The sequence below is a fragment of the Mustela putorius genome, unplaced genomic scaffold (assembly GCF_011764305.1).
Source record: "Mustela putorius furo isolate JIRA1106 unplaced genomic scaffold, ASM1176430v1.1 tig00000487_pilon_pilon_pilon, whole genome shotgun sequence".
Lineage (NCBI taxonomy): Eukaryota > Metazoa > Chordata > Mammalia > Carnivora > Mustelidae > Mustela > Mustela putorius.
In genome coordinates, this window is record NW_025421399.1 from 8,801,139 (window position 1) to 8,825,260 (window position 24,122).

At 37.9% G+C, this 24,122-nt stretch overlaps 1 protein-coding gene across 7 annotated transcripts in view; it reads left to right on the top strand.

Moving 5' to 3' along the window:
• The window catches only part of CEP112 (centrosomal protein 112), a 408,382-nt gene that overhangs the window by 153,492 nt on the left and 230,768 nt on the right, over positions 1 to 24,122 (top strand). For all 7 annotated transcript variants that reach the window (XM_013054507.2, XM_013054504.2, XM_045080931.1 and 4 more), the window contains one exon: positions 10,399 to 10,534. In XM_013054507.2, coding sequence (XP_012909961.1) covers positions 10,399 to 10,534 — 136 coding nt within the window. The remainder of the gene's footprint in view (positions 1 to 10,398; positions 10,535 to 24,122) is intronic.

Consider the following 24,122-nt stretch of genomic DNA (forward strand, 5'->3'; position numbering starts at 1 on the left):
CCCCTACCCCCCGTAGATATGTTCATGTCCGAATCCTCAGAACTAGTGAATGTTTTTATTTAACAAAAGGATCTCTGCAGAAGTAACTGAGTTAAAGATCTTGCGATGAGGACATTGTCCAGGTGGGTCCTAAAGCCAACCATGAGCATCTTTATAAGAGAGACACTGGAGAAGGGACGTAGAGGAGAAGGTGATGTGAAGATGGATCAGAGAGAAATACAGTGTTCGTAAGCCCAGGATGCCAACAATCTCCAGAAGTTGCAAGTGCCAGGAAATGGATTCTCCCCTAGAGCCTCCAGAGGAAGTACAGTGCTGCTGACTCCGTGATTATACACTTTTGGCCTCCAGAATGAAGAGGGAATAAATTCCTATTGTTTTAGACTACTTAGTGTGCAGTGATTTGTTATAGCCAAGGGAAACTGCTACACCAGGCTACTTTCATGTATTGTTCTGTGGACTTCAATACTGAATTAGCTCTCTCTGTCCTACATTGTGTCCATAATGCTGATAATCTCAATAATCACTCTTATTCTGTGCAACAATTTTTTAGCTACCCCCATTCTCTTATTCATATATGATCTCTTCCTACACTTGATATTTTCGGATGTCATTCATTTTGCCTTTCAGAGTTTGCCTTTTTAAGACTTAACTACTTCTCTTCCTTTCATATCTGAATTCACTCTCTTCTGTCACTTTCCAAAGGTCATTTGATAAACTAAAGGAATGAATCATGGCATTAGTCCAACTAGATAATTACAGAACATGCCTTCTTCGACACTGAATAATCTATGTATGTTAAGTACAATTGCCATGCAGAGTATACTCTCAACTAATTATAGTTTCCAGTTTTGTCCCTTACTCGTTTTTACTTCCTCTTTAAAATTTTCCATCAGAAGAGTGTCTGGGTAGCTCAGTCAGTTGAACAATCCACCTTTGGCTCAGGTCATGATCCCAGGGTCCTGGGATGGAGTCCTGCATCAGGCTCCTTGCTCAATGGGGAGCCTGCTTCTCCCTCTGCCTGCTGCTCCCCCTGCTTGTGCTCTCTCTCTCTCTCTCTGACAAACAAACAAAAAAATCTTTAAAAAATTAAAATGAAGTAAAATGTTCCATTAGAAATATATACCTAGGGGCACTTGGGTGGTTCAGTAGGTTAAGGGTCTGACTTTAGCTCAGGTCATGATCCCAGGTCCTGGGATTGAGGCCCATATCAGGCTCCACACTCAGTGGTGAGTCTGCTTATCTCTCTCCCTCTGCCCTTCCCCCAACTCTTTCTCTCTTTCAAATAAATAAATAAAATCTTCAAAAAAAAGGAGAGAGAAATGTATATCTAGTTGGGAAAATACATAGAGAATCTCAGAACTGTGAAGAGGTGTGCAAGCATGAATGGTATCATCATCATCATCATCACCAGCGTCGTCGTCATTGTTGTCGTCATCAGTTTAGGATTATCTGCGTCTTCTCTCTCTCTCCAGGTCAAAAACACCTACAAGGCACATACTGTAGGAACAAACAATTCCTGGTGGTGGAGCCGTTATAATAATTTATAAGCATTTATGGCTTTGAATTCTCTTAAGAAGTTGGATGGTAATTGCTCTTTTAGGTTATTCCCCATTACCAGTATCCTAACCCTTGAAAATCAAACACCCAGAAACTAAATACCTAAGTCTTCTTTCACTCTGTGGAATTTGATAAAGAACCATACTTTCTGGCCTACTTGTTCTCAATCAGGCATGATTTTACCCCCTCCAGGGCGTATTTAGCATGTCTGGAGACATTTGGGGATTGTCAGAGTTGGGGATAGGACATTGTCACTGGGATCTAGTGAGAAGAGGCCAGGGATGCTGCTAACCATATTGCAATGCATAGAACAGATCCCCATGATAAAGAAATAATCTGATCAGAAATGTCAATAGTGCTGAGGTTGAGAAATTTGCGACATTCCATGGTTTAGCTCTGGGTCTATCTAGATGATATAATATGAATTTATGAATCAAATATTGAATTACTCTATACATGTAGTATGTTCAACATATGGTTTATAAATATGAGGAAGACATGGTTGTGTCCCCACATCCTGCATTCCCCTAGCCTCAAAGAGATTTCATTATCCTAGAACAGATAAATACATAAATTAACAACTGTAATGGTACATATAAATGCTGTGACTGTAACCAGACTGGGTAGATGACAGCTGGATTTCTAGACTGGCCACAGGGTCCATTCACCTCCCAGGTGACACTGGAAGAGACCAAGTGGAAGTGGAGTGGGAGATTGTTGGGGGCCTGGAGACCCTGTGCCTGAAGCTGCCTGCCACGGTGACTGCCACCCTGCAGTGCAACGAAACCCACTATGCCATGTTGCCCAATCTCATGAAAGCCAAGAAGATTGAGGGCATCAAACCAGGAGACCTGAGTGTGGACCTGACCTCCAATCTCTCCATGGTTAGTGTGGAGGACCCACCCCTGCATACAGCTGGCATCAAGGTAGAGACTACAGACGCCCTGGTGGTCAAGCTGAAGGAGACTGGGTGGACTTGACCCCCTTGCCTGAAACCCAGCAATAAAACCATGACCCTCCCAGAAAAAAAATGCTATAGTAGCAGTATATAGAAAGTGTGGACAGGACAAAAGAAGTAGCTAGCAAGTCTATCCAAAGAGTTGGGATTTGAACCCCCTAAAGAATGAATAGTAATCTGCCAGTCAAAACAACAAAGAAGTGGGGAGGGTTCCAGTTTATACTATGGCCAAGTAAGCTCCTATCAGACTAATCCTCCCACAAGTGGAAGCTCCGTGCAAAATATAAAATAGAGCTACCTGATGGCCCAGGAGAATGAATAAACACAAAGAAAGAGTGTTTGGGAATACATACTTGTAAGAAGGAAAAGTGAATTTCCCACTTTTATATTATTTATTCCTCCGCAGTTGGTGCCATATGGTACAGTTAGAATTTAGGTATATACCTGTGAATTTAGTGCTTAAAGAACCGGATGAACGAATGAGGCGACCACTGGTAAATTAAGATGGTGAAATACCCAGGAAATAAGTGAACAAGTGAGATGGGAAGCCCAAATTCTTTGTATAATCTCGGTCCATGTTTCTTACTGATTCTGAAACATGCATAGTTGGAGAGGATTCTAAGCAGCCCAGGTAAGATTAAAAGAGCAGAATTTATATATGAACTTTTGTCACCTGCAGAGGAGACAGAATTTATAGGTTTTGTTTTTGTTTCTGTTTTCACGTTTTTGTTTTTTTTTTTGGTAGGTAAGCTACATTTATTGGTTCATAAATATGTCCAAAATATATTTAAAAATATAGTTACAAAACTATAATGATGTCAAGAATTTATAGTTTGAGTTCAGCCAAGTTACCTGCATGCTGAAAACAAACAATTGAAATTAATTATATTAATACTATGAATACTCTTAATATTATTTGGAGGAAAATAACAGAATCCACACTCTCTAATGTCTCATTCATAAAGATACAAGCCAAAATTACTCGACATAAGAAATAGGTAACCTATTTATTCTTAAGAAAATAATCAGCAGAGACCACTTCAGGATGAATTAGATGCTAGGTTTAGTAGATAAAAAATTTTAAGTAGCTATTAGAGTTGGCTCAAAGATATAAAGAAAAATTGGTAATAACAAGTGAGAAATCAGGAAATCTCAACAGAAAAACTGAAAAAATACAACATTTGAGATTTAAAGTGTGGGCTGATTATAACAACAGGGTGAAGAATAAGAAGACTCAATGAACATGAAGATAAATCAATAGAAATCAGCCAATTTGAAGACAAAGAGAAAAATATACTAAAAAATGAGCTGCAGGAACTTGTAGGACAATCACAATGTATAAATCATAGTTGAGTCACAGAAGCAGAGGGAAGAGAATAATAGAGGCAAAATATTTTAATAAATAATAGCCAGAATCTTCCAGTTTTGTGAAAGGGATAATTATTTGGATTCAAGAAGCTTAAAAAAAGTACACACAAGGTAAATGCAAAACAGAACAAAACAAAACAAACACTTGTTCCTGTCTGTCTTTTGATTACAGCCATATGAGAGGTTGTATAATGATATCTCATTGTGGTTTTGAATTGCAATTTTTGAATCACTACTGTTATTGAGTGACCTTTCATTTGCGTATGGCCAACTGTGTATCTTCTTTGGAGAAACATCTATCCAGATTCTTCACCTTTTTTTAAATTGTGTTCTGTATTTTTTTTTTACTATTGATTGGTAAGTGTTGTTTATGTATTCTTGATATAGGTCTCTTTTCACATATATGACTTGCAAGTACTTTCTCCTCTTCTGTGGATTTTCTTTTTCATTTTTGATGATATCCCTAGGAGCACAAGAGTTTTAAATTTGCTGAAGCTGTTTATCTATATTTTACTTTTTTGTTTATACTTCTGGTGTTATATTAAGAAGGCTTGGCTTAGCTCAATGTCACCCAAATTTACTCCTGTTTTCTTCTAAGAGCTTTGCATTTTTAGCTCTTAAATTTAAGTCTGTGGTTTATATTGAGTTACTTTGTGTGAATTGTGTAAAGAAGGAATCCAGCTTTATTGTTTTTGATAAATGGACATCCGGTTGTACCAGCACCATTTGTTGTACAGACTGTTCTTTCTCCATCAAATTGTCTTGGCTCCCTTGCCGAAAATTCACTGATCATCAATGTAAGGGTTTATTTCTGGAATCTTAATTCTATTCCATTGATTTATATGTCCTTTCTTATGCCAGTAGCATGCTGTTTTGATTAATCTAGCTTTGTAATAAGTTTTGAAATCAGGAAATGAGAGTTCTCCAACTTTGTTCTTCTGAGATTGTTTTGCCAATTCTGTGTACCTTGCATTTCCATCTGAATTTCAGGGCTCACTTGTCAATTTCTGCAAAATCCCACCTGGGATTTTGACTGGGATTGTGTTGAGTCTGTAGATCAATTGAGGAGTATTGTCATCTTTCCAATATGGAGAGGAATACTACTTTCCATTTTACTCAACATTTCTTTCTGACTCTTGAAGTATCAAAAGTTTCATTGTTCACAGTGTTTATCATTTTTTAATAAGAATTTAGCAGTGACAATTAATTCTGGAACATTGAAAAGAAATTTTTAAAAAATTAAATTAAAAAAAAGAGAGAATTTAGCAGAGACCCCTAGTCTTAGTAGTCATGTGAAGAAGAGGCCAAAAAAGTTCCTTCATTTATCATGCATAGTGAAAGGTATTATTATTATTAGTGCCCTTTTTTCTTATTTTTTTTTATTATTAGTGCCCTTTAAGTCAATTTTATGTTTTTGACTAACTCAGTCTTATCGCCTTGAGTACCAATGAGCAGCCATGAACATAGATGATAGAGCTGCTCCCAAGTCTTGTTTTCCAGCCCAGCTGGAAAGAGAATGGAGACCTCTCTAGCTGTTTTTTAGACACGTTTGAAGTTTTTTTGTTTTGTTTTGTTTTTCTTGGAGTTTCCAGTGGAGATGCCACACTGGCAGCAAATGAAGTATCTTGTAATATGAAGCCTTATAAATAGATTTTGGATCACTGCCATTATTATCAAAAGTGCTGGTACAGAAATGTGCAAAGGGAAGATTTTCAAATTAAGGTTGGCCTGTACATACAAATGTTAGCTTGTAAAGCTCAAGAAATACTAAATTGTAGTCTATTAGTCTCCTACATTTTATTGCCTTTTTGGAATAATCATGTACTTCAGAACATCCTTTAATCTGAGCTGGCTTGTGGTTGTATAAGAATGCAGCTTCTTTCTTCTTTATGCTTTATGTTCTCAGACGAGGAAAATTTACTGCATTTTATAAATAAATCAGAACTGAAAAGCAAATTTTCTTCCCACCTTTTTATCTTCATGGAGGCCCTGCTTTAAGGAATTTGAATGATGCAGTTATACTTGGCCCCACAACTAGTTGCACTGGAAGAAACAATCTTCAAAGTCTTTTTTTTTTGCTTCTTAGAGGGTGTACTCTGGAATCATGGTACAAGGAATTCTGTTCTTAGCAGCAGACCTTTCTCTTTTTCAGATGCTGAACGTTTTCACTTCTACTTCATTACTTTGATAGAAATTAAGATGGATCCCTCATTAAGATGAATATCATCCCTTTATTTAAATTAACACATATTTTATTTATATTAAGAGAGAAGCTTCCTAAATATCAGTGGAGCTCAATGTGTTTGTCATGTTGAACTGGACCGAACAGTGATTAACATTGAGTGAGACCTTTTTTGAAATTTAGCTTTACTACTAGCAGGTATGGTAGGACTGGAACCACCTGGGAGATTTCCTCAACTCCCCATGCTTGCTGTTTAATATGCAACAATGTTTTCTATTTGTAAGTCATGATAGAGCTTATCAACAAAATGCAATGTGCATTACCTACGCAAGGTTTTAACAATATCTTAAATATGGTCATAATGTATACCTGATTTTAGGTAAAGTTTATGACTCTGATTTATGTGGCTATAAGTTAGTTAAAAAGTCAATGACTAAATTTGGTAGGTAGGAATGAAATGACACAGAGAAAATATTTTCCCTATTAAATTGAAAGTGTTTATATTAACTATATAGCTCAGGTGACTACTAGGGCAAAAAAAAAAAAAAAAAAAGAAAAACAGCTGACTTTTAGCATTCATAAAACAGAGTGGATATCTCAGCCACTGGGTCATATGTCTTATAAAATGTGTTGGCAAAATTTTCTTTTGCCTAAGCAATGGTACATAATTTTTAAATTATATGATAACTACATTTTTAAAGTTTTCAGATAGTGTCGAATGTACTTTTCTTTTCTGTTTATAGACAGACTGACCAAGCAAAGTAAACCTTCGAAAAATTGTATTCCTGATAGGAAATAGTCCTTTCAAGTGCTTTCAGGAGGCCTGCAAAAATGAAGGAGTAACAGAGGAAGAAGTGGTCACTGTGGTCCCTGGGTAGCATGGCAGGAGCCCTCATGGCGCCTAACCCTAATCCCCTACAAGGGGACATTATTCACCAACCACAGTAGCCCTTTCCTCCAAGCCTGGTCTCAGAATCCTTTCCACAGAGAGTTCTCGGCAGCGCCATACCGTCATCTGGGTCTTTCGCACAAATGTCCGTTAAACATTTGTAAGAAAATGTTTACAGCAAATACCCATCGAATTTGTCAACCTAGGTCTAGGACATGGTACCCAGTATCCCACACATGACTCTATGCTGTTCTCATTTGTTTTAGTATTCAAATATTTATTTTTAATAAGTATTTGAATATTTAAACAAAACATTCAGTGTTTGTATCTGGGAAACCCTAGTCAAGCCTTCCTCCTCCTTGGGCAGAGTGATAGAAGAATGAAAATGGTCTGGGCCAAATTCGAATTCCCTGTTGCCATCAAAGCGCTCAGTCGTTTGTGTGGTGATGTCTCTTGAATCGGTCTTCAGCGTAACATCCAGTTACTAATCACTGTTGTCTACTAGCTAATATTAACATCATATGACAAAGAAACGAAACATTAAGGCCTTAGAATTCGGCAACCGCTTAACATTAAAAACATCTTATTTTAGCAACGTGGAAGAAAAATGAGCAGCAAGGTATTCAGGTTCCTGTTGAATAGGCAACTGAAGGAAACCACTTAAAGAAAAGGTTTTTTTTTTGTTTGTTTTGTTTTTTTAACATTTTATTTATTTGACAGACAGAGATCACAAAGTAGGCAGAGAGGCAGGCAGAGAGAGAGGAGGAAGACGCTCTGCTGAGAAGAGAGTCTGATGCAGGGCTCGATGCCAGGATCCTGGGATCACGACCTGAACCACCCAGGCGCCCCTTAAAGAAAAGCTTTTAAAAAAAGTTCCAGAAGCCTGCACCACATTGCTGTAAAAGGCAGTAACAGGAGCTGAATCTAGCGTTGCAGCACCATCTAGAATGGCTTCCCTTTCCTGGAGGGCCCCCCCCCCAACTTTGGGATGGAGTGTAGAACCCTTAGCTCATTAAAATGGTGGCCCTGCCCATGAAACAGACGTGTAGAACAGGGTTTCCACAGAAGAGCTGCTTTGTTTAGCGCAGGGATGTATTGATTGGGTCATCTTCAAATAGAAGGATCTGTGGTGGGTACAAAGATGTTGACACAAATGGTTTATCATGAAAAATAAAGGGAAGGTGGATTTGGAGTAAGTTCATACTGTGGAGTATGCAGAGAGCTGCTTGCTTCCAGATCCAACCCAAAGGGGGGAAACTCTAAATGCTCATTGCCCCATTCCTTTACCAAGAGCCAGGAGAAACCTGCTGAAGAGGAAACTAGGGGACACTCTTTCTTATTTTTGCATTCAATCTTAGAGAAAGTTCTGTGTTTTGGAGAAAGTTTGGTATTATGGTATTTCATATGACATATGTATTCTTATTAGAAAGCTTAGAAATTGTTAAGTGTCTTAGAGGGGTTTTTAAACTCAAATATGAGTAATTCCAAAAAACTCAAATTACTTTTTGCCTACCTCTTAAGACAGTAGCATCATTATTTGGGAAATATCCACCACCATCACCACCACCCCCCGCCAACTCCCCATCATGATGTTTCTCTAAAATTCTATTTGTGTGCATTAAATCACCCCATCTTCCAGCATTCTTTGGTATGATAGTTCATCAGATAATGTTTTCTATGTGTGTAAACTTTTGCCTTTAGGGAAGGTAAGCCAAGTTACTCTTACCTATGATGTGTCAGTTCTCAATGCTGTAAAAAAATACCACTGACTGGGTAGTTCATAAGCAACAGAACTTCATTTCTCATAGTTCTGGAGGGTACGAAGTCCAGGATCAAGGCATCAGCATGGTTGTGTTCTGATGAAGACCTTCTTCTTGGTTCATAGCCGGTGACTTCTCACTGTGTCCTCACATGGTGGGTGGGGCATGGAAACTCTCTGGAACCCCTTTTATTTTATTTTAAAATTTTTAAAGATTTTTTTTTTTTTTTGACAGAGATCACAAGTAGGCAGAGAGGCAGGCAGAGAGAGAGAGGGGGAAGCAGGCTCCCTGCTGAGCAGAGAGCCTGATGTGGAGCTCGATCCCAGGATACTGGGATCATGACCTGAGCCAAAGGCAGAGGCTTTAACCCACTGAGCCACCCAGGCATCCTGGAACCTCTTTTAGAAGAGCACTAATCTCACTTCAGGGGGTCACATTCAGACCATAGAGTATGGCATCTGGAAAATCAGGAAAGCAGCAGAGCCTAATAGCCAACAGCATGAGCTCTAGGATCAGACTGCTAGGACTAGGCCTGATTAAATTTACTACTAAATGTATTGCCTTGGAACCACTCTCTAAGCTCCAGTTCCCTGCTCTGTAAAACTGGGGCATAATAATACCCTATGTAAGTTTGCTGTGAGAGTAAAGGAGAGAAGATGGATAAAATTATTTTGCACACTGCCCAGCATGTAGGCAGAACTCAGTATTAGCCATGGTTAACTTCCATGCATTTGTAACATCAAGCCTGTATTTTTTCCTTCTATCAGTACATAAAGATTTCTCTTCTGTTGAACCCTTTTGACCATATAACTTGAGTTCAAGATGTAAAGAAATGAGACGTGTATCAGTAGGCAAGTTTACTAGAAGGCAGTGGAACAGTCGTAGGCCATCAGTCTGCTCTGTTGCCTCTGTCACCCTGCAGGTCAACTGCTGCTAGACATGTCTATTAGACACATTTCTAATGGTATGTTGTTTTGTTTTGTTTTAATTGAGATATAATTTACATGCTGTAAAATTTATCCTTTTCTAAAAATACACATTTCAGCAGATTTTAGTATATTCACAAAGATGTGCAGCCATCCCCACTATGTAATTCCAGAACATTTTCATCACTGGAAAGGTCACTCTATACGATTAGCAATCACTTCCCATCCCCCCGATGCCCCCCCACCCCAGCCCCTTGCTACCCCCGATCTACTTCCCATCTCTAAGCATTTATCTATTCTCGGCATTTCACATAAATGGAATCATAGAGTATGTTGCCTCTTGTATCTGGCTTCTTTCGCTTAGCATGGTGTGTTTGAGGCTCCCCATGCTGGAGCGTGTGTCACAACTTCAGTGTTTTTGAAGGCTGAATAATACTCCATTGTACAACTGTACTATATTGTCTTATTTATCCATTCATCAGCTGATGGAGATAAATGGGTTTAACTGCTTTATTTTCAGGGAAATCATTGAAAGTCATTTGAAAGAAGTCTTTGAAAGTAGTCATCAGAACACTTTACCTCTTTTTCTGCAGGCCAAGTATTTTATGGTCAGCTTTTTAAAGGGAAGTTTTATGTAATTTGGATCAAAAAATTGAAATCTGAATGTTATTTTAGAGAGGGTTAAATCTTGCTCTTTCATTCAAGCCTCGTCCTTTTATTTTTCATTTCAACTGTGAAGCTTCTCTGGACTTTTCCAGGGAAAAAGAGGAACAGCTGACACGGGTGACTGAAGTTCAGAGGCTGCAGGCCCAGCAGGCAGACGCCGCTCTGGAGGAGTTTAAGAGGCAGGTGGAACTGAACTCCGAGAAAGTCTACGCCGAAATGAAAGAGCAGGTGAGGAGGCCGCTAGGTCATCCCTTTGCAAAGTCACTCTCCGTGGGAAGGTACATTCTAATCTTTCTGTGACAGAAACATATTTACTCTTTACAAAAGTTGTATCAAAATTAACCATACAATTGGGTCAGAGATTCAGAATGAAAAAGGGAAATTAGCCCGGGCAGAGGAGGCCGCCCATCTCCCCAGGAGCTCGTGGTGGACCCTGGCAGCCGAGCTGGAGTGCCTGGTGGAGAGGGCTCAGCCAGCACCCCGAGTGTCCTGCTCCCCACAGAGTGTGCCAAGGGAGGAGGCCACAGTCAGCAGCGCTGGCAGACCTGCTCTGGGCTCCCCTGGGCCACTAAGTGGGCGCTGATCAGCAACTGCTCGGTGGCGGTGTGTGGAGGGAAGAGGGTAGACACGCAGCGGGAGCGGTGCAGTCAAGGAGACAGGTCCTCCCGCCTCCTTCAGGATTCCTTGATTCACCTCCAAGCAATGCCAGCATCATCATTTTAAAGTCCTAGCTACAAATGTAGTAATGGCAAGAGTGACTCTTGCTTTAGGAGTGTGGATCAGCCAGCCTATCAATAAATTTCCATGAGCCATTTCGTAGAGCAAGGGCTCAGGTTACCCATGTCTGTGCTTGTTTATGTTCCATAAATAGTGTTTTATTGATCAGCAACAGCAACGTGTTTGCAGCTGGCATTTCAGGAGAACAGAGACCGTCTCTGGTTCTTGTACAAGTCAAGGGGTATGCTTTTGAGTATTTTTTTTTTTTTTAAAGATTTTATTTATTTATTTATTTGGCAGACAGAGATCACAGGTAGGCAGGGAGGCAGGTGGGGGGGGGATGGGGAAGCAGGCTCCCTGCTGAGCACAGAGCCTGATGTGGGGCTCAAACCCAGGACCCTGAGATCACGACCTGAGCTGAAGACAAAGGATTTAGCCCATTGAGCTACCCAGGCACCCCTGCTTTTGAGTTTTGAGAGAAAAATAAAAAATTTGGAGAGAGGAAACAAATACCTAGGTGCCCATCATGAAGACTCAACAATTGTCAACACTCTGTTTATTTAAACTAAAACATTACAGATGAAATTTAGTTTGCTTTGTTACTCATATCTAATCACATTACTCTCTCTCCACTTGGGAGAAAACCACTGTCATTAATTTAGTGTGTATTATTTCAGTCTCTTTTATAGGTTTGTATGTATATATAATTTCATGTATCTTACATGCATATGCTCTCTCCATATGTAGATATTACATGCATATATAATTTTTGTGCATCTATTTTTTAAAAGTTAGGTGAGAACTGCAGATTTATGTATGCCTTATTGGCTCTTTTATATTTAATTTTTTTTTCCAACTGACTGCTTGGAGTTTATTTTCCACTTGGTGCAGGGCTGTTGCTCTTTAATTTTATATATCCATGCCCTATCCACGTTGATTTAGTGCAGTCCTTTTCACACTGAACATATTTTATCGTATGAATATACCACATTTTATTTATCAGCTTCTCTATTCAAGGGTGTTCGGTTTATTTTCGAGTTTTCTTGATTCTAAAAAATGTTGCAGTCTTGTCTGCGATCTCATTTTCAGCCAAAGTTATCTTCCTCAGGAACCCCAAGCACGCACCGGGTGGTAGTAACATCCGTGTGGAAGGTTTTATGGTGGGTCCCTGTATGGTTTCTAGTTTGGAACTGTGCTTTCTTGTCATTTTCTTGATTCAGATTTCCACTCCTATTGAGTTGTTTAAATTTGGATTTTGAGAGGGGCGTTTCTGAGATCCCATTCCTCAGTTTTCCCACCCACTGCCTAGGGCAAAAGCTGGATTCCTATGGGGTGTTTGAGCCAGGAGGTGGAGACCAGCCCCTGGGGCATGGCTGTGCATCTTTCAGCATCCTGCTAGCATCAGGGGCCAGGCCCTAGAATGTATGTTTGGTCCAAATATGCAGCGGAGCTGTATAGGAAACTCTCTGATCCCCTTAACAGTTAAGGAATACAGAAAATATGGAAGGAAGGGGCCTCTGGTAAAAAGTTTTAAAGATAGATTCAAGAGGGCTAAGAATGAGGCATTTGAAAATGCTAAGACAGTACAACTTCTGTGAGAAGCTGAGACCATGACAGCTACTTTTGGCTCAATGAATTCACCACTTGGGGCTGATGACATAGTATTAGCAGGTCACAGCATTCATGGGTAAGGAGGGAGAATAAAACAAACAAACAACAGGGAACCTGCGAGAACATTCTGTAGAACAAGAAAAAGACATTTATTTGTATTCAGCAATCACAGAATCAAAGTGTACTTCTGAAGATAATCTAGGGTAGAATTTAGGGGGGAAAAAAAAGCAGAAAAGTAGTATTTTTATAAGAAGACATGACCTACATGAAAGAGGCCACACATCTTAAGTAAAATTAATGCAATGAAACCTAGATACATTCTGGAAAAAGAATTGAATCTCAAAAATAAAAATGAAAATCCCACAAGTTTCTAGGTGGGATGAAACTGGCAAAGAAATTAGAAAAATAATGGAGTAATATTTCAGAGTTTTGAAGGAGGAAGGTTGTGACCCAATTTTATAAAAAACCGAACAGTTTTTCACTTGCAAACTCAACAGAAAAACATATTCTTATTAAGAGCTCATATGATGTCTACTGCTTGTTTCTTTTCTGGAGAGAAATTGTATGAACTCATAAACAGATCCAGAAATGAAGCAAAAGATTTCCCACACATCCTTAAACCATCATATTTAAGGATGAATAGGTAACAATGGAATCCAACAGTGTAGAAACAAATTAAACAAATTGTTATAAATCCCATTATAAGAAAGAATGCTAATGTTTATTGATTTTTAGAAAAGAAAGTATTTAAAGTAGAAAGTATAAATTTAATAACAATTTAAATCTAAATCTCTTGAATACATTAACAAAGATCAGGATGGAGAAGTGGTTAGGGAGTGGGTGAAAGGAGCAGTATACTTAAACTCTTGGCCATGGAATGTAGAAACATAGGCATTAATAAAATTAAAAGGGGTTACATTCTCATAAAAATCTTGAGAAGATAAAGCAAAACTTGAGATACTGCCAAAGGAAGGTAAGAAGAAACAGAACAAAATGTCCAAAATAAGACAGAGCATATAAGTATAATAATAAATATTAATAGGTTAATTCTTTTAGCAAAAAGATACTGATTAGTTGACTAAAATCCATGCATATGCTAATTATAAAAGACATGACTAGTTTATACAAAAATTATATTAGAAAATGATGAAAATATATCACTTGTATTCAGAAAAAAGAATGTAATACCGTCATATAAATCACCATCAGTACAAGTTAATATACTGGACAAATGGATTAATTTTTCATGCTAAAGGAAAGAATACTTAAATATGAAAAAACTATTAGGAATACTTGGAGAAATTTACCTACATAGTCCCGGAGTGCTTTAATAAATTTTTCTTCATCTTTGACAGATCAGAGGGCAAAAACCAAACACATAGGAGGTCTAAATAATGGTTTGTAAAACTTTTATATTTCTACTTTCTACCCTTCAAATATGACACATTAAATTCCTACTCCATTGGAACAGTTGTGAAACTCAGTAGACCATAAAGAAATACTCAATATGTTTCTAAAACTTGACATGACAGAGAGTACATATTTTTCACCACAATGCAATAAAAACAGATATTAAATTTCAATTAAAATCGCTATATTCCACTTCGCCAAAATTAAAAACTTTTGCTCTTTGAAAGACACCATTAATAAAACAACAAAAGGAGGTAAGGCAAGCTGGAGAATGGGAGAAGATATTCACAGATATTTCCAAGAACTTGTATCTAAAATATAAAAGAAATCTTACAACTCAGTAATAAGACAAGCAACTTAATTAAAAATAGGCAAAATTTTGGACATCTTATAGAGAAAAGATTTTAAATGACTAATAAGCACATGAAAGATGTTCAGTTTCAGTCATCAAGGAAATTAAAATAAAAGAAATGCCACTATCTATGCTTGCTAGGATGGTTAAAATTATGAAGATTTGTTGATAACGCTGAGTGTTGGTGAAGATGTGATGAAATGGAGCCGGTTCTTAACAAGTGAAGCATTCAGTGACCATCTGTCAGTCATTCCATCCTATGTGCTTAAGCAAGTGACATGAAGATAAATCCAGACAAAGACTTGTACACAAATGTTGACAGCAGTTTTATTCACAATAACCCCAAACTTGAACAACCCAAATGTTCCTCAAAAGTTGAAAGAACAATCTAAGCATCCGACTTTTGATTTCAGCTCAGGACATGGTCTCAGTGCTGTGGAATTGAGCCCCAAGTTGGGCTCAGTGCTGAATGGGAGCCTGCTTGAAATTCTCTCTCTTCCTCTGCCCCTTCCCCTGCTCATGTGTGTGTGCATGCTTGCTCTCTCTAAAGTAAAATAAATAAATAAATAAAATATATTTTTTAAAGTTGAAAGAACAATCAAAATGCAGTGTATACACTGGATACTTCTCAGCAGTATAAAGGAATGAACTACTAATGCCCAGAACAACTTGGATGAGTCTCAAAATCCTGATGAATTTTGTATTAATTACTCTCTGAGTAAAGTTAGAATTGCCTAGATGATCTTGAGTTTTTTATTTTAGCAGATTATCAACCCAGTTTATTTCAGAGTGAAACTCCTGTCTCATCTTCTGTGGGTGGGTTCCAGTTTCAATTAAGTTCCAAAGCCTTTGCTATGCTGTGTTGGGTCTGTTTAGATTGTGCCAGTCTGAAGTTGAGTCTGAGATGTGGGTGGTATTTAAATCGTTCCACCCGGTAATCCCTCCATAGAGGCATTTGTGGGACATTCCTCAGGAGAGACCATCTGCTTGGATGCAAAACAATTCTCAATAATTTTTAGAAGGATTAAAGTCATGCAAAATGTGTTCTCTGACCCCAATGAAAATAAATTAGAAATAAACAATAAGAAATCTGGGAAGTCCCCACGTATTTGGAAATTAAATAACATGCTTATAAATAACTCATGGGTCAAAAAAGATATTACAAGGAAAATTAGGAAATATTTTGAACTGAATTAAAACAACATGACATATCAAATTTTATGGAATGCAGCTAAAGCAGTACTTAGGGAAAAGTTTATAGCTTTAAACATCTATATCCCAAAAGAAAGTTCTCAAATCTTAAGAAGTCAGAAAAAGGAGAGCAAGCTTCAGCCCAAACAAGGAGAAAAGGAAATACTAAATATTTTTGTATTTTTGCGGAAAGCCAAAAAGTAGAAAGCAAAAAAATAGAGAAAATTAATGGAGCCAAAGCTGGTTCTTTGAAAAAAATCAACAAAATTGACAAATCTTTAGCAGGACTGATGGGGGAAAAAAGTGAGAAGAAAGAAATTAACAAGGTTAGGAATAAAAGAGAAGGGGACCCCATTACTGATCTATAGAAAATAAAAGAATAATAAGGTATTTTATAAACTTATGCCAACAAACTATAATCAGGTGAAATGGACAAATTCATATAAAGATGCAAATTACTAAAACTCTCTCAAGAAGAGATAGAAATCTGAACTGTCATATAATAAAGATATTTAATTGACAATAAAAAAATTTTTTCACAAATAAAAGCCCAGGTCCAGATGGCTTCACTGGTGGTTTCTATCAAATAGTAAAGAAAATATAATTTTTAATTTTTTGAAAACTCTTCCAGAAAATCGAGGAGGAAGGAACTCTTTCTAGTTCATTTTATAAGGCCATTAGTACTCTATTATCAAAGCCAAAGACACTGCAAGAAAGCTGTCATGAATGTAGACACAAAAATCCTTAGCGATATTTTAAGAAATGGAGTCTAGAAACAAATAAAAATGAATCCCAGGTGGTTTAAACATTTGAAAATCAATTAATGTCATGTAACATTTAAAAAATTTTTTATTTTTTATTAGCATATAATGTATTATTAGCCCCAGGGATACATGTCTGTGAATCGCCAGGTTTACACACTCATAGCACTCCATATAGCACCTACCTTCCCCAGTGTCCATAACCCAACCATCCTCTCCCTACCCCCTCCCCCGCAACCCTCAGTTTGTCTTGTGAGATTAAGAGTCTCTTTTGGTTAGTCTCCCTCCCAATCCCACTTTATATTTTTTCCTTCCCTACCCCCCAAACCCCCTTACTTTGCCTCTCAACTTCTTCATATCAGGGAGATCCTATGATAATTGTCTTTCACTGATTGACTTATTTTGCTCAGCATAATATCCTCTAGCTCCATCCACGTCATCACAAATGGCAAGATTTCATTTCTTTTGATGGCTGCATAGTATTCCATTGTATATATACCACATCTTCTTTATCCCTTCATCTGTCGATGGACATCTAGGTTCTTTCCATAGTTTGGGTATTGTGGACGTTGCTGCTATAAACATTTGGGTGCACATGCCCCTTTGGATCACTACATTTGTATCTTTAGGGTAAATATCCAGTAGTGTGATTGCTGGGTCAAAGGGTAGCTCTATTTTCAACTTTCTGAGGAACCTCCATGCTGTTTTCCAGAGTGGCTGCACCAGTTTGCCTTCCCATGAACAGTATAGGAGGGTTCCCCTTTCTCCACATCCCTGCCAGCATCTGTCGTTTCCTGACTTGCTAATATTAGGCATTCTGACTGGTGTGAGGTGGTATCTTATCGTGGTTTTGATTTTTATTTCCCTGATACCAAGTGATGTGGAGCACTTTTTCATGTGTCTGTTGGCCATCTGGATGTCTTCTTTGCAGAAATGTCTGTTCATGTCCTCTTCCCATTTCTTGATTGGATTATTTGTTCTTTGGGTTTTGAGTTTGATAAGTTCTTTTTTTTAATGTTCATTTATTTTTTTTAATTTACTTTTTATTTTCTGCATAACAGTATTCATTATTTTTGCACCACACCCAGTGCTCCATGCAATCTGTGCCCTCTATAATACCCACCACCTGGTACCCCGACCTCCCACCCCCCGCCCCTTCAAACCCCTCAGATTGTTTTTCAGAGTCCATAGTCTCTCATGGTTCACCTCCCCCTCCAATTTCCCCCAACTACCTTCTCCTCTCTATCTCCCCACGTCATCCATGCTATTTGTTATGCTCCACAAATAAGTGAAACCATATGATAATTGACTCTCTCTGCTTGACTTATTTCACTCAGCATAATCTCTTTCAGTCCCGTCCATGTTGCTACAAAAGTTGGGTATTCGTCCTTTCTGATGGAGGCATAATACTCCTTAGTGTATATGGACCACATCTTCCTTATCCATTCGTCCATTGAAGGGCATCTTGGTTCTTTCCACAGTTTGGCGACCATGGCCATTTGGATACTAGCCCTTTATCTGATATATCATTTGCAAATATCTTCTCTCATTCTGTCAGTTGTCTTTTGGTTTTGTTGCCCGTTTCCTTTGCTGTGCAAAAGCTTTTGAACTTGATGAAGTCCCGATATTTCATTTTGCCCTTGCTTCCCTTGCCTTTGGCAATGTTTCTAGGAAGATGTTGCAGCGGCTGAGGTCAAAGAGGTTGCTGCCTTTGTTCTCCTCAAGGATTTTGATGGATTACTTTCTCACATGGAGGTCTTTCACCCATTTTGAGTCTCTTTTTGTGTGTGGTGTAAGGAAATGGTCCAGTTTCATTTTTCTGCATGTCACTGTTCAATTTTCCCAACACCATTTATTGAAGAGACTGTCTTTTTTCCATTGGATATTCTTTCCTGCTTTGTCAAAGATTAGTCGATCATAGAGTTGAAGGTCTATTTCTGGGCTCTCTATTCTTTTCCATTGATCTATGTGTCTGTTTTTGTGCCAGTACCATACTGTCTTGATGATGACAGTTTTGTAATAGAGCTTGAAGTCTGGAATTGTGATGCCACCAACTTTGGCTTTCTTCTTCAACATTCCTTTGGCTATTAGAGGTATTTTCTGGTTCCATATAAATTTTAGGATTATTTGTTCCATTTCTTTGAAAAAAATGGATGGTATTTTGATAGGGATTGCATTAAATGTTTAGATTACTTTAGGTAGCAGAGGCATTTTCACAATATTTGTTCTTCCAATCCATGAACATGGAACATTTTTCCATTTCTTTGTGTCTTCCTCCATTTCTTTCATGAGTACTTTATAGTTTTCTGTACAGTTCTTTGCCTATTTGGTTAGGTTTATTCCTAGGTATCTTATGGTTTGGGGTGCAATTGTAAATGGGATTGACTCCTTAATTTCTCTTTCTTCTGTCTTGTTGTTGGTGTGTAGAAATGCAACTGATTTTTGTGCATTGATTTTATATCCTGCCACTTTACTGAATTCCTGTACAAGTTCTAGCAGATTTGGAGTGGAATCTTTTGGGTTTTCCACATAAAGTTTCATATCATCTGCATCTGCAAAGAGTAATAGTTTGACTACTTCTTTGCCGATTTGGATGCCTTTAATTTCTTTTTGTTGTCTAATTGCTGAGGCTAGGACTTCTAGTACTATGCTGAATAGCAGTGGTGATAATGGACATCCTTGCTGTATTCCTGACCTTGGCATAAAAGCTCTCAGTTTTTCTCCATTGAGGATGATATTCGCTGTGGGTTTTTCATATATGACTTTGATAATGTTGAGATATGTACCCTCTATCCCTACACTTTGAACAGTTTTGATCAAGAAAGGTTGCTGTGCTTTGTCAAATGCTTTTTTCAGCATCTATTGAGAGTATTCTATGGTTCTTGTTCATTCTTTTATTAATGTATTGTATCACATTGATTGATTTGAGGATGTTGAACCAAACTTGCAGGCCTGGAATAAATCCCACTTGGTCGTGTTGAAAAGATTCCTTTTCATGTACTGTTGGACCCTGTTGGCTAGTATTTTGGTGAGAATTTTTGCATCTGTGTTCATCGAGGATATTGGTCTATAATTCTCTTTTTTGATGGGATATTTTCTGGTTTGGGGATCAAGGTAATGCTGGCCTCATAAAATGAGTTTGGAAGTTTTCCTTCAATTTCTATTTTTTGGAACAGTTTCAGGAGAATAGGAATTAATTCTTTAAATGTTCAGTAGAATTCCCCTGGGAAGCCATCTGACCCTGGGCTCTTGTTCTTTGGGAGATTTTTGATGATTGCTTCAATCTCCTTACTGGTTATGAGCCTGTTCAGGTTTTCTATTTCTTCCTGGTTCAGTTCTGGTAGTTTATATGTCTTTAGGAATGCATCCATTTCTTCCAGATTGTCAAATTTGCTGGCGTATAGTTGCTCATAATATGTTCTTAAAATTGTTTGTATTTCTTTGGTGTTGGTTTTGATCTCTCCTCTTTCATTCACGATTTTATAATTTGGGTCCTTTCTCTTTTCTTTTTGGTAAGTCTGGCTAGGGGTTTATCAATCTTGTTAATTCTTTCAAAGAACCAACTCCTAGTTTCATTGATTTGTTCTACTGGTTTTTTTTTTGGTTTCTATTTCATTGATTTCTGCTCTGATCTTTATTATTTCTCTGCTCCTGCTGTGTTTAGGCTTTCTTTGCTATTCTTTCTCCAGCTCCTTTAGTTGTAGGGGTAGGTTGTGTATTTGAGACCTTTCTTGTTTCTTGAGAAAGGCTTATATCACTATATATTTTCCTCTCAGGACTGCCTTTGCTGTGTCCCACAGATTTTGAACCGTTGTGTTTTCATTATCATTTGTTTCCATGAATTTTTTCGATTCTTCTTTAATTTCCTGGTTGACCCATTCATTCTTTAGTAGGAGGCTCTTTAGCCTCCATGTATTTGTGTTCTTTCCAGATTTCTTCTTCTTATTAAGTTCTAGCTTCAGAGCATTGTGGTCTGAAAATATGCAGGGAATGATCCTAATCTTTTGGTACCTGTTGAAACCTGATTTCTGCCCAGGATGTGATCTATTCTGGAGAATGTTACATATGCAGTAGAGAAGAATGTGTATTCTGTTGCTTTGGGATGGAATGTTTGGAATATATTTGTGATGTCCATCTGGTCCAGTGTGTCATTTAAGGCCTTTATTTCCTTGTTGATCTTTTGCTTGGATAATCTGTCCATTTCAGTGAGGGGGGTGTTAAAGTTCCCTACTATTATGGTATTATTGTCAGTGTGCTTCTTTGATTTTGTTATTAATTGGTTTGTATAGTTGGCTGCTCCCATGTTAGGGGCATAGGTATTTAAAATTGTTAGATTTTCTTGTTGGACAGACACTTTGAGTATGATACAGTGTCCTTCCTCATCTCTTATTATAGTCTTTGGCTTAAAATCTAATTGACCTGATGGCATGCCTGGGTGGCTCAGTGGGTTAAGCTCTGCCTTCGGCTCAGGTCGTGATCCCAGGGTCCTGGGATCAAGCCCCGAATCGGGCTCTCTGCTCAGCAGGGAGCCTGCGTCCTCCTCTCTCTGCCTGCCTCTCTGCCTACTTGTGATCTCTGTCTGTCAAATAAATAAAATCTGTAAAAAAAAATCTAATTGATTTATATAAGGATTACCACCCTAGCCTTCTTTTGATGTACATTAGCAGGGTAAATTGTTTTCCACCCCCTCACTTTAAGGTGTCTTTGGGTCTAAAATGAGTTTCTTGTAGACGGCATATTGATGGGTTTTTTTATCCATTCTGATACCCTGTGTCTTTTGATTGGGGCATTTAACCCATTTACATTCAGGGTAATTATTGAGAGATATGAATTTAGTGCCATTGTATTGCCTGTAAGGTGACTGTTACTGTATATTGTCTCTGTTCCTTTCTGGTTTACGACTTTTAGGCTCTCTCTTTGCTTAGAGGACCCCTTTCAATATTTCCTGTAGAGCAGGTTTAGTGTTTACAAATTCTTTTAGTTTTTGTTTGTCCTGGAAGCTTTTTATCTCTCCTTCTATTTTCAATGATAGCCTAGCTGGATGTAGTATTCTTGGCTGCATGTTTTTCTCATTTAGTGCTCTGAGTATATCATGCCAGTTCTTTGTGTCCTGTCAGGTCTCTGTGGATAAGTCTGCTGCCAATCTAACATTTTTACTATTGTATGTTACAGACTTCTTGTCCTGAGTGCTTTCAGGATTTTCTCTTTGTCACTAAGACTTGTAAGTTTTACTGTTAGATGATGGGGTGTGGACCTATTCTTACTGATTTTGAAGAGGGTTCTCTGCCTTCCTGGATTTTGATGCTTATTCCCTTTGCTATATTAAGGAAAATTTCTACAATAATTGGCTCCAATATACCTTCTACCCTCCTCTCTCTTTGTTCTTCTTCTGGAATCCCAATTATTATAATATTGTTTCATCTTATGGTATCCCTTATCTCTCGAATTCTCCCCTCATGGTTCAGTAGTTGTTTGCCTCTCTTTTGCTCAGCTTCTTTATTCTCCATCATTTGGTCTTCTATATCACTAATTCTTTCTTCTGCCTCATTTATCCTAGCAGTAAGAGCCTCCATCTTTTTTAAAAGATTTTTATTTATTTATTTGGCAGACAGAGATCACAAGTAGGCAGAGAGGCAGGTGGTGTGGGGGAGGGGGAGAGCAGGCTCCCTGCTGAGCAGAGGGCCCGATGTGGGGCTTGATCCCAGGACCCAGGGATCATGACCTGAGCTGAAAGCAGAGGCTTTCAACCCATTGAGCCACCCAGGTGCCCCAGGAGCCTCCATTTTTTATTGCACCTTATTAATAGCTTTTTAAATTTCAGTCTGGTTACATTTTAGTTCTTCTATTTCTCCAGAAAGGGCTTTTATTTCTCCAGACAGTGTTTCTCTAATATTTTCCATGCCTTTTTCGAGCCCAGCTAGCACCTTGAGAATCGTCATTCTAAACTCTAGATTTGACATATTACCAACGTCTGTATTGATTAGGTCCCTAGCCTTAGATATTGCCTCTTTTTCTTTCTTTCTTTCTTTCTTTCTTTTTTTTTTTTTTTTTTTGAGGTGAGTTTTCCTGCCTTGTCATTTTATCCAGATAAGAATATATGAATGAGAGAATAAAATGCTGAAAGGGTGGGAAAGACCCCAGAAAAGTATATGTTAATTAAATCAGAGGAGACCCCCAAATCATGGGGAGAAGAAAGGGGGTAAAAAGAAGTTACAAAAATTAAGAAAAAAAGAAAATATACATTTTAGACTGGTGAATAGAACAGAGCCAAGCACTTTATTTGGGGAGCATTTTGGTCTCTTAGAAGAAACTACCTCCCAAAATTTTAAAGAAAGAAAGACACACACACACACACACACACACACACAAGGGTAAACACGATGAAGGGATGGAATATGGCTGTAAAGATGAACATTTTTAGGGGCGCCTGGGTGGCTCAGTGGGTTAAGCCGCTGCCTTCGGCTCAGGTCATGATCTCAGAGTCCTGAGATCGAGTCCCGCATCGGGCTCTCTGCTCAGCAGGGAGCCTGCTTCCCTCTCTCTCTGCCTACCTCTCCATCTACTTGTGATTTCTCTCTGTCAAATAAATAAATAAAATCTTTAAAAAAAAAGAAAAAGATGAACATTTTTAAAAAGTTCTAAAAAAGGAGTTGATAAGATAAGTTGGTTGGGAAAAGAAAGAAAAAGAAAGTGGAGAGAATTTTCTCAGGTTGGAGACTAGAACAAACCCTGTGCTAGATTTAGGGTATATTTTGATCTATTAAAAGAAGTTGTATCCCAGAATTATTTAGAAGAAAAAACGCTATGTGTATACAAAAAATAAAGTTAGATACAATGAAGGATAAAATATGACTATAATTATGAAGGTTCAAAAAGATTTTTTTTTTTTTAAGAAAGGTGTTGTTAAGATAAACTTTCAGAAAGTGGTCGATTTTCTGTTTCTAGAATTGCTGCTCTTCTTCCCTTCAATCAATTTGTAGGTGTTTGGAATGATTTGATAACTATCTAGCTGATCTCCTGCTACCTGATGACATCTCAGCCTGCTGCTCCTCTGCCATCTTGACTCCTCCCCCTAATGCCATGTAACATATTAATAAAGGAGAAAACAGCATGATCATCTGAGTAGAGACATAAGAAACATTTAAAAAGTTCAATACCATTCATGATAAAAAAAGAATTCTTGGCAAATTAAGACTGAAAGCAAACTTACATAACTTAATAATGGACATCTATGAAAACTCTATGGCTAGTGTACTTAACATTGAAAGGCTTAATGCTTTCCTCCTAAGAGTGAGGAAACCATGTCTGCTTTTGCCACCTCTGTTCAACATTGCATTTGACATTCTAGCCAGTGCACTAAGGCAAAATAAGGAAAAAATGGAAAGAGAGAGAGAGAGAAAGAAAGAAAAGAAAGGAAGGAAGGAAAAGAGGGAGAGGGTGAGGAAAAGAAAGGAAAAGCAAACATATTAATTGGAAAGGGAAAAGTACACATATCTTCAGATGACACAATGATCTTTTATGATCAAAATTTATACAAGAAATATGAGAATTAATAAATGATTTCAACAAGTTTTCAGGATACAACTTTAAAATATGAAATGTAGCCATACTTTTATATACTAGCAATGAAATATCTGCAAATGAAATTAAGAAAACAGTTTAACCCACAATAATGGTAATTCTTTCAAGTTGATAAATTTTTTTTTAAGATGAAAAAGTAGCCTGTGTTGTATGGCAGAACTGAGAGTCCTGGGGATAATGTCGTCTCAGGAAC